Source organism: Habropoda laboriosa, unplaced genomic scaffold, assembly GCF_001263275.1.
Source record: "Habropoda laboriosa isolate 0110345459 unplaced genomic scaffold, ASM126327v1 scaffold212, whole genome shotgun sequence".
In the NCBI taxonomy this organism is placed as follows: Eukaryota; Metazoa; Arthropoda; class Insecta; order Hymenoptera; family Apidae; genus Habropoda; species Habropoda laboriosa.
In genome coordinates this window covers 1,037,819-1,049,508 of record NW_017100509.1, presented here as the reverse complement: position 1 = coordinate 1,049,508, position 11,690 = coordinate 1,037,819, and the positions used below count along the sequence as shown (strand labels likewise).

General features: G+C 40.4%; 1 protein-coding gene across 1 annotated transcript in view; it reads left to right on the top strand.

The window, feature by feature from the left end:
• The first annotated feature begins 7,804 nt into the window (after positions 1-7,804).
• The window catches only part of LOC108576272, a 188,651-nt gene continuing 184,765 nt past the window's right edge, over positions 7,805-11,690 (top strand). The window contains exon 1 of the mRNA XM_017939231.1: positions 7,805-8,042. Within this exon, the coding sequence (XP_017794720.1) occupies positions 7,805-8,042 (238 nt within the window). The remainder of the gene's footprint in view (positions 8,043-11,690) is intronic.

Genomic DNA, 11,690 nt, shown 5'->3' with positions numbered 1-11,690 from the left:
ATAAAGAACGAACATTATTTTTTTCTACCTCGATGGAAATTATTTCTAACACTTTTTTAACGTTGAAATTCAACGGTATTGAATAAACGAGGGTTTCGTTTGTTTTGTTTACTTTTATCGCGAGCTGAAAGAAGTATCGAAAACATTGAAAAGTCGGTGGGAAAAAGCTTTCGAAATATAGGTCACGTTTGGGCCCCTTTTGGAATTTTCACAAATTAAGACAAAGCAGTTCGTTTACAGCACGTCGTCTACGGTAAAACATAGGAAACAATCGAAAGAACGAAATGTACACACACAGCAAGTAATCTCTTATATAATTTATTCAACGATAAAACATCGATCAAAACGCTGCCTGTGTTCACTCGAAAATGAGAGCACTTCGAAACAATTATCCACGTACTTATAAAACTTTGGCGCAGTTTTCACGAAAGTTTCCTTTTTCTCGAGACCCGCGGATACGGAGATTCGCGAATGGTAAGTTTCGCCGTGTTGAAATCTTCGTTTGCTTCCTTTAAATCGTCCAATTAATAGAATACTTGGATAGCAAGCAAGCAATTTAAATCGAACGATCCTGACAACCCTTGTAAATAAACTCTCGGCACGGAGATCGACGTTTGTAGAAGGAATAAGCGGAAGTTGAACGAAAGGAGAAGCGGGCCGGGACACGGCGGCGTTAATTTATTTAAGCCGGAATCTATGCGAATCGGGGAATTTAAAAGAAAGGTGAGCGCTCGACGCTGTTCCAGAGTTGTCCTATGGATTTCCCGTCGCGAAGCTTAACGATCAAGAGGAGACGTGCGATCGTCTCCCGTGGGAAATTACGAATTACACGTTTTTCAATTAAATATACCGGGACTTGTCTGCTGGGAAATACACAAGCGACACGTGGAGAGGAGTGACGAAAAATCAGTCGGAAATTCTGCCTTCTCGAGAAACAACGTTAAGCTGTATTAACTTGAAAATCGAAAGTGATATGCGGTGCAGCTCGAAAGTTTCAAGCATGTTATCATTTCGAAACAAATAAACTTTCCCTTGTGTAAATTAACGTTTTATTCTGCTGCAGCAATGAAACTGTGCTTGAAATTAAAAGTAAAAGTTGCAATTATTTTGTAATTATTTTTTAGGAAAATAATACGAAGTTTTGTGCAAAAGGATCCTCTTCTTCTCTGTATGAATGTTTCACATATTTTCGTCATTCTGGCGATTAATTTTTTAATTGTTTTTGGTTTAATATTGCTCCAAGCTTCTTATAAATATTTTTACGAATTGTAGATCTATTCAAGATCTAATTTCAATTTCAATTGCAATCTTACTTTGTATTCATATAATACTATTTTAATATATAAGTAGAATATTTATAATAAAATTATTGCATATTGTTGCGTCGTGGACTTTGATCAAGTCTTATGACCAGGAGTTCTGGCGCAGGTTGATGATAGTTCTCGCTGGTTCGAGGTGTATTGAAACTTCGTTGTTGGGTTAGATGTTTTTCTTTTGGTTCGTTGATGTAGATGTTTGATAGATGTTTAGTTGAAATTCGGTTATTCTTTTTTTGACGATGTGTCTCGTGCACTCGTTTTACTGTGATTGTCGGGTTTCAGGTGTGTAGATGTATATATAGGCATTAGGTTGGTTCTGATTGGTGGGGTTGTGTTATGGAGGTGGAAAACGTGGTGTGTTCGGCTATTGGTCGACGAAAACTGTGACCTTTTGGGAGACTGAATTTGTTGTAAACAAATTGACTAAGTGACTTCGTTGCGTCCTAAACAGGTCGCAACACATATGTTTGTATAAAGAAGCTTTTGTCCGAATAACGAATTTTCAAATTTTCGAACATTTCTACGAGTTTTCGATAATATTCAATTCGAATCGATTCGTCTCGAACTACCATTATATTACTTCGCGGGATATCATTTGCATTTGTCCATTTTAAGTAGAGCTACACGTTGCATTATTTATATCATAACGAATCTGGAGAAGAGTAATTACACGGTTCATTGGTCAGCTTACACTTGTTTCCTCCAGGAAGATTAATCTTGCATTGTAAAGCGGATTACATTGTTCGTAATAGATCATCTTTAATGATAAAACGATACAAATGATTTCGCGATGAACATTACCCCATGATTGATCGCCGACTCTTATTGAATTTGTCCAGGAATAAATTGCCATTCCGTTACTCTCGAGAGTTGCGCGAGATCCATGATTGCGGTTAAAGCCGTATAAAATGTATCGCGTTTCAAATTGTTCACGATCTTTTAAAGAAACGTTCGTTCGTTCCAATTAAACATACACGAGAACCCATTTCTTTTCCCGTTACGTCCAACGAAATTCCATAGAAATTGGTAAAATTATTCAACCGCTGTGAAATCCATTTGTTTACTCTTTTGCGAAACAACAATTTTCCTTTATCGTGTTGCTGAACAAAAAAAAAAGAGAGAGAGAGAGAGAAATGGATTCCAATTACAGGATCATTTCCCATCCGCCGGTTTATATGAGCCGACAAGGTTTTTCCAATGGTCCGGTTTAATTAATTGAAAAACGAGCCTTGCTCGAAGTTCGAACCGCTGGCTGGTCGGGAAGGATACTTGAAAGATTTCCGTTCTTGTTAGGAAGCAGTTTCGAGTGGTTGCTTAAGTCTGTTCCGCAAACGCGAGCCGTTCCTAGGCTTGCACGTTCTGCAGGCCATTTCATTCGCAGTCCGTTTTTTCCCCTCCCTCCTCTTTTCCCTCACTTTCGCCGCCTCTTTCCTTTTTCTTCCCTCGTTCCTAGACCGTTTCTTAAGTACCAGGTAATTAAAAGTTCGAACCAACCACGATTCACGCCTGGAAGGATCAGCGCCAAGCTTGCTCGCCTTCCTCGTTCACCTTTCGCGAGGAGTGACGCGCGCGCGCTGTCACTCTACATTTCTTTTTCACCTTGTTTCCCTTTTTTTCTGATCGCTTTTCTCTCTCGCTTCGTGGAAAAGTTTTCTAGCTCCGGTCACGATAGATTCGACGGTCCGATGAGAAAAGTTGAAAAATTCCACGGTGGTTTCTGAGCGAATGCCGACGGTTGTTCTAACGTTCTTTGATGTTCTCTCGCCTTCTTCGAATGCTCTTCACCGGGACCCGGAAAAACTGTTGTGCGCTTTTAAACGAGAACTTCTCCCTGATGAATTTCGACTGAAAGAGATGAAAGCGACGTGGAATATGGCGACGGTTTAATTACTTCTTTATACCGTGATTTCCAGGTTACTTCTTGTTTCGCCGTGCAAACGTGCCAAGTACGCGTGATCGTTTTAGCGAAAATTACACTGTGTGCACGTTTCGAGAGTAATACGGAAAATTGACGTGATTAACACGTTGAATGCCGTGGGGGTCTTCGGTGAGCGGCGGTTTAATTTGAATAAATGGTAATATTTGTAAAATTTTCATCAAACGTATCATACAGGATATTTAAGCAGTCCTATTTCTAACTGTTGACATATTATTTATGCATGCCGGGATGTGTTGTATTTAAATAAAGAATTCATTTCGGCGCAGTTAAGTGGACAAGTTACGTAGAATTGGTCCAGCATTCAACTTGTTAATTGTTTCATTAATGATCTTTCGTTAAATTTCGACTTCCTTCAAGCTACCTTGTTAACATGAAATCTTCTGTTCGAAAGATCAGAAATGATTGCATCGAATGAATATTACCAAGATAAATACACGAGCTTCGAAGTAGGTTTTCAGAATTTTTGAAAACGATCGAAAAGATGCGCGATCCCGCGGTGAAGTGTTGCAGACAAGTAGAAAACCATTAAAACATTCGTCGGTTCTCCAAGAAGTTAATTCCAATTACCATTATTACGGCTAGCTCGAAAAAGGTACCTTCCACCGGTAGTGATCCTGGTGTACGCGGATGTGGAGAGGGATACCATTATCGCTACCGCATTTCCCACCGTGGCCGATTCGGTCTGGCTTCAGAGAAAACTCGAATACCTTTTTTCACCAGCCAGGAGCAATAGGTTTCCTCTTTCAGTGACCGCGATATCTATTCGGGCTTATTGCATTTTTATTAGCATTTCGCAATATCGTTCGTGAATGTGGGTACCCGTATAGTAATGTAGATTACGTTTTCATTGGTCAGCGGAGTGAATGAATTGTTTGGAAAAATTGGAAACCGTCGTTGCTGACAATATTTTATTAATAAACGACGTAATTTTGTTTTTCATTATAACCCAACTCCATTTTTTTTTTCAAATTTGAATTTTGCAGGTAGGGATCTATTCACGTCACGTGATAAATGAAATATTATTGTTTGACTTAATTGTTTTTATGTGTGATTCTGGATCTTTTTTGATTTTTCCCGTAAACTTCTAATGGACATTGGTCAGTTTGGCTTTCAGGTAAAGAATTAACAGTTGAATATTAAAATATGTTTTTGTGTAGTTTTAATGCTTGGTTTAATTCGAATTTTATTTACACCAATGGAAATCGAGTTTTATACGTGACACGTTATTCCAGCATAACATTCCGATCTGGTGCCCCATTATCAGGAAATTATTTTCATAATCGACCGTAAATGTCCATTTTTATAGCGGGATAAAAATACTAAACGTTCTGATTGGAAAATGAGCAGAAGCGGTATAACACCCTTCGGCAAACCCTTTCTTTGTTCCACGCCACGATGATTCTCGCGTGTTTTCACGCTTATCCGTCGTTGGATCGATACCGATCGCTACTTCTATTTTCCCCTCCCTTTTCTAACGTCTCTTTAATATCCACCGAATCCAGCTGATATCTCCTTGGCGATTCGTGCCTCGCCAGATAAAGATTTCTCATTGTCAGTCTCTCCCTCTCTCTCTTTCTCTTCCCCGTGACCCAGTTCGATGGAATAAAATTGTCCTCTAAGAGGAGCTCATTAAAACGGCCTCGATAAATCGACGGTTGCCTACTTGCTAATGAAGTCGCTTCCGCGACCTCTCGATGGTTTGGCGAATTATAAACAAAATGGGGAAAAGTAGGTTAACGCGATCGAAAAGTGGCCGGATCGGGCGAACGTGGAAACGGGAACGGGGCAATTTGCGAGGCGTAACTTCCGAAAATCCGCGGATTTCAATGAGTGCCGGGGGGGTGGCACAGCTGCTTAGAACGAGCGAACGGTGTAAACTTCTCGGCGGAAATTTGCGCGACGGCTGGAAGTCGGCGCGACGAGGAGGGGAGGGAAGCCCCTGTATTTACGAAGACGGAAATATTCTCGCGGAAGTAAATTCTCGTTTACGATGTCACACGGATGCCGTTTCGAAAAAGCTTTATTCCCGGCTCTGCATGCGCGTCGCTCAAACGTCAGGTCAACGCGGCCCGGATACAAGCCGGCGGTTTCACTGTATCGTAAAATTACGCCAAGTGTAAAAAATACGAGCACCCCGCGACATCGAACACTATCCCCGTCTGAAATGTGTCCGGGAATGGAGACATATTAATTGTATATTTACCCTTTCGCTACGACACTCTTGAGAAAAAGAGTGTCGCAGTTATTATTCGACGCTGACATAAAAATAAAGATAAAAAATGAGAATCAACTGTTTCACGATGGTCAAATTTCTGGTGCATTCGGGAGCTTTTTTTAACTTTCAGTCGACAGCGATGTGTCATTTGTGAATTGCGAAAATAAATTCGTAAATTGTGGGTGTCAGACGGGCGTATGTGTACGCTCTTCGTAGCGAAAGGGTTAATAGGTACGTTTACTCGTGCGTTAAGACACAGATTTATGTCAAAGGATAATAGAGAGTGTATTTTGAGCAAACGAGGTGGATATAGAAATCAATAATATACAGGGTGGTCCGTTGGTATTCGTACATACGTTAGAACAAACGTGCGCTGAAAAATAATAATCTACTTTCGGATTGGATTAAATCACCGGTGGAATTTTTAATCCCAGGAAAAATTGTATTAGCTTTCCCCAGGTTCGGTCGAATTTATACATGGGGGGAATTAAACTATGAACGAGATAAATTTTCCTTTCGCCTGTGACAAAAGAAAATAGAATAAAAATTTCAACTGGCTCGCGGTTCCGTGAGGATATAAGAATCGAAATGGAAGCTGGCCGTGCATATGTCATTCATGAAGTGGTCGGGCTGCGATAGTTAGTGCTGCTGGCCATTTAAAACAAATTCACGCGGTGGTTTTTCCATCCCACTTTTCTATCTATCCAGACCGTTGTCGGTTTGATCTGTTTCGCAGTCAACGAATTCGGCACGCGTTCGTGTTTGAACGTCCGCTGTTCCGACACCAGCATCGATAAAACTAGCTCAGTGACGTTTCTGATCCGGTAAACAACCGGCTGCAGTGTTCTTTATTCAACTGAATGCTAGGTTCGAAATACGATGAACGGCTTCTCATCAAAACTGCAACATCCATCAGCCTTATGTTGTACCTCGATTTTTTGTGAAAACGACACAGCTTGCAGATTTTGCAAAATGATAGGAATATAAAGATATAATCTTTTTTCGAAATTTTTCTTCTTTCTCCGTTCGGAAGTTGCACGAATAAATTACTATCTTTGTTTAAAAACTAAAGATTACACCGTAGGATTTATGTCGCACCTCGACTTTTTGTGAAAACGATACAGCTTGCAGATTTTATGAAATGATAAGAAATTAAAGATTGATATTTTTCTTAAAAAATATTTATTCTTTTTCTGTTCAAGAGTTATACGAATAAATTATTGCGTTTATTTAAGAATTGAAGATTATACCGTATAGTAAAACACTTGTTGAAGATTTATGTTGTTTCGGTGACTTTGCTCGAAGGAAAATTGTTTGACGTAGTGGAGAGACATGTTGACAGTAGTTGACAGGGGAAAACTTTCACCCCGGTGCCAGTACTTTTCTTGATCAATTATTTAGCCGCGACTCTAACTTTCGTCTCGACGTGGGAATCTGTGCCGAGTGGAACCGCGGGAATTCTCATTGCGAATTAAACGGCGGTGGCATGCGACGGACACGAGAATTCCCAAGAGAAGCACGATAAAGTCAAACTTGATGGTACCTCGATAACTCGCTTATCGAGGTCGGATTATTCGCTTTCATCGAACAAGAACGACAGTATCGCTAGTTGACCGACAAATCGCCACGGGCCTGAAACATCCTTCGTCTAGACTTACTGTGAAAATCGAGAGTATATGGGGTACACGATCGATAAGGCACTCTGCCCACTGTTTCCTACGTGCTAATACCTTTCGCTGATTTATCTTCTTCGATAATTACTTTTTCATATTGAGAAAATAAAAATTTATATTCCAATTTAAAAATTAAATTGAAGGTGTTAAAATTAGCGTTTATTAAATATACAATATTAAAGAGTAAAATAATTACATACCTACTTACACGCAGCATTTTCAAAAAAATTCAGGGAATGAAATTTAATACTCCAACAATTTCCCTTGGTTATTAAAAAATTCTAAACGAATTAAAATTACTTAATAAAATAATATATGCTTCAATGTAGCATTTAAAAAAAAAAAATGTTAATTTTCAATTTTCACCTTAATTTTCCAGGATACCTAATTGGGAGCAATGGGACACCGTTTCAAGATTGTTTCCTCGGATTCAGGGACACGTGGGGACAGATACGTGAAAATTCTAGTGTAATAGTGATCCAGAATTAAAGACAGTGTATCGCTTAACTCGTGGACAAATCGTCGTATGATAATGTGTCGAAGTTCGCGAAAAGTTAGCAGCCGAAACGAAAGGAGAGAATTGTTGAAATCAGTGAGGTGATTTATTAGGTACTGTAAAATGTCTACCTGAAGAGAACGTGGAATTTCAAAGACGAAGATGTGCTGCTCTGGTGGTCCTGGTGGTATTAGATTGACCAGGTGTGGCGTGGTTTGTGGAATTGCAGCGCTCGCAGCTTTAAGCACGGCGCTTTTGGGTCCTGCTTGGCTTCACACCGAGGAGAAACTGATTCTTCCATACTTACCACGCAACTTCGCCAACGTAGTGAGCGTACGTTTCAAGCTGGGTCTCTTTAGGGTCTGCCCGAAAATCGTGAAACCTGCCAACATAACAGTCCGTGAGTAATTTCATTATTTTTTTTTTCAATATTCTTCGTATTTTTTCACAGGTTCAAATGTAAAATAAAGACTTTTTTTATTTGAAAAAATAGAGGATTAGAAATAACGAGAAGGTCGAAAGTGATTTTTTCTGATCGCGTATTTAAATTATCGCAAATTCGTGTAACATTTCATTAGCTAAAAAGCAGAAGATGAAGGAGAAATTCGGTTGTCAGTGAAGTAACACTTCCATTCTCCGTGCAAAGTTTTCACCCGGCTTCGTTGTTCTTTTAAAGAACAAAGGGACAGATAAGAGGGAAGAGGGGAACTGTTAGGATTACAAGGCTATCTGTATTCATTAAACTCTTATCTTCTCTACTTAGGCCTTGCTAATTAAATAGTCGGACAGAATTAATACGCGATACCGTCTTTGTCGTCTTCAACTTCTGTCTTTGTCGCAACCCCTCAGAAATAACCTCCAACCTTTTTCCCTTTATTCTCATCGAAACTTTTTCGCGAAGTTCAAGCAGAAAACTTCTATTCAAAACTTTCAGATCCCCCGCCGGCTTTATTCTTTTTCTAAAAATCTCTCTTTCCTCTCCGTCAAAATTGCCACGCTATTCGAAAAGGCGTGCTTCCTTTCAACAAGCTCTTAATTTCACACTCGAACAGCCAGTTACAATATTAACATCGAACCCGAACAAAATTCTCCCTCCGAACGAATGAAATCAAATTTAATTATTTTTTAAATTCCTACAAGAGAGAAACACGATTCGTATCGATTGTTCTTGGTAAACGAATCAACGATGCCCCGAAAGTTGCCACGGTACAGATGTCTAGCAGACATTTTCACAAAGTCAATATCCAGCTGAATTAATCTCCCCGGAGATCCTCGGTTGATCTTGCAGTTGAACAGAATTTCATCCGAAAACTTTCCGCGTAAGTTCAACATTGACAAATATAGAAAACATCGCGAAGGAAAGTTTCGCCCTCTCCTCTACGAAAGTGTACCTACTCGCAGACTAACTTCAACAGAGGGAAGAAGAGGGGAGAAAGTAGTGGAAGAGTGGGAACACCTTTATCTAGAGACTTGGAAATTTTCTGTCAGCTTTTCGCGTGCCCTTCTTATTCCGCGAAAGAAGGACAGAGGAAGGGGGAGAGGGAGATGTTGAAGATTGCCTCCGCGTTTGAACTTCTCTTCACGAGCGCGCGCTCCGGCTGTGTCTCTCTATTCCAACGACGAAATCTCGCAGGACAAGGAGGGGTTGAATGGCGTTTGCGACAGGCGACGGATTTTCAGGAACGGCGCGGGGCGAACGTAAAAACAAATGACAGTGGCTGTAAAGCGGGCCTGAGGAAAGCTCAGGGGTGTAAGGGGCGCATGGTGTTACAAGGGTGGTTGCAACCACCCGGACGATGACAATTTCTTTTTATTTCCCTTGCTGTCTCTCGTCTTGCCCCCACGCTACACTTTTATTTGTCTTCTTGCGTCTCGTTCCACCGTGTCTTTCTACTCTGCTTCCCCCTTTTCCTTCCTGGTTTGGTGTAGTGTAAGATTTCCCCGCTCTGCCATCGGAGTACGAACAAAGACAGCCATGAGCGTGCATCTTCATCGAGCGTGTCGACGTTGCATAAATTTATCGCCGGTGTGTACTTGCTTCGTGGTGTTCGCGTTATCTGGAGTTCGTTTCGTAATACTTAACAATGTGCAGAGTTTTGTAATTATTGTGTAATGCAGGATAGTTCACCTAATGTGATCACACTAATTAGTGTCCTTATTAGTGGACCGATGAAAATTTTTTAAAGGATCTTCAGGATGATGACCTTAGATTTTTTTAAAATAAGTTTCAATTTTTGTATGTAGAAAAATATTGTATTCAGGTCATTGAATTAGTCTTAATGCCCATTAGTTAATAGACAAAAAAACTGTAGGGTTGTGCATAAAAAAATTGAAGGTGGCCGTGAAAATTTATTTGCAAGAATCCACTAATAAAGGAAAAAATTGAGGTGCATGTAGAGAGGTAGTTAGAATTTGCAAGATCATTTTTTGGAAAAACTCTTTCGGTAGAATAGTTGAACGTACGGGAGCATTGTCATGGTACAAAATCCACGACGAAGCAATTTCAGGTTGAACCCGTTTGACTCGTTTGACAATGTTTACCTTCATTCAAACGTAACGTGATCAGGTTTCACAGCGGGTAGACGTAACTGTTTATATTGTTGCCACTTTGACGGAAGCAAATATTCTCGAAACATGAAACCATATTGTCGCACCTCGTATTTCGAGTGTCCCTTGAAATGGATTGAGTTTTCACGTTTTAGAAGGAAAATCATTTCTAATTTCTTCATTCTTTACTGCACAAAAATTGTTTCGTAATTGAAGAAACTGTTCCTCGACACGTTTACACGGAGAGAATCTCTTATGACAGACTCGAAAGTTTGGCTAATATTTCGAGCTGCAGACTAAAGTTTCGTATTTTATTCGGACGTTATCTTACCTGCGATCTTTAAAACAGAGGTTCGGTGAATGGAAGGAAAACAGAGCTGGTCAGTTCGGGAAAGTTGTAAGTGGGGCGTCCGATGCTTCTCCATCGTTTCTTCCTGTATTCCCCTGGGATCTACGTCTTGTCCTGTTCGGTGTTGTGTTTCCTTTTTCCCTTTTCTCCGTCTCGACGGTCTGACATACCAGCACGGATGGAATCCTCGAAGCAACCGTAGGAAAAATCCTCCTACCGAGAAATCAAACGTATGTGCAAGATTAAATACAGCTTCCAAGAATGTTTAACAAGCATTCCCAATTTTCTGACTTCTCTGCTATTTGAAATATTGCTGTCATTCGAAAACAAAATTTTGGAAATTATTATTAGAAAAATATAAAGAATTTCTACAGCGAAACCGAATGTTACACAGCGAAGAATTAATTATCACCGCGATTCAAATTAAATTTTTCCCCATCGTGTGTCGGCAGACAAAAATCGCGGTGAATCGATTCGTCGTTTTTCTCAAGCAAGTCTGAAAGTCTAACGGGGAGTTTTTTCCCGCAGTTTCACACGGTTAATTTCTCTTACACGATCAGACCCGTTAGAGCGAGAAAGATAAATCTGACGTAGCGCCGCGTCGTTGGGGGAGGATTCCATTGCGGCCTCGTTAAAAATGGAAATTACCGGCATTTTAAAAAGCCGATCTCGCAGGCAGCGCCGGAAGTGAACGCAATCTGGGTGGAAAAAAAGTTGGTAGAATTTGGCCTGGCAAGAGAACTCCGGTCTAGCAATCCCATCGTCGAGGCTAACGAATCCTTATTATCCTCGTCATCGGTTCCTCCTTTCGTTTCACCGTCGATCAAACCTTGCTGAGCAATTGTTGGTAGAAAGAGATACACACACACACACCGGAGAGATTTACGACTAGCTCGGTGATTTCGAATGAGAATTGCTGCTAGCTGACTAATGACAGACATTAAATAAAATGTTCGAGATCGTACGTACGGGGCTGCGAAGCATTACTACTTTTCGGTCTGACCACGCTCGTGCCGTTACTACTGAATTCTCCACGTGGAAACTAGGACGACATGATTGCCAGCACGATAGAGGAAAATACACGTCAGAGTGATTTAATGGTTATGAGATCCGCAATTACGTAATTTAATATTGCCACCGGGTTAATATTAT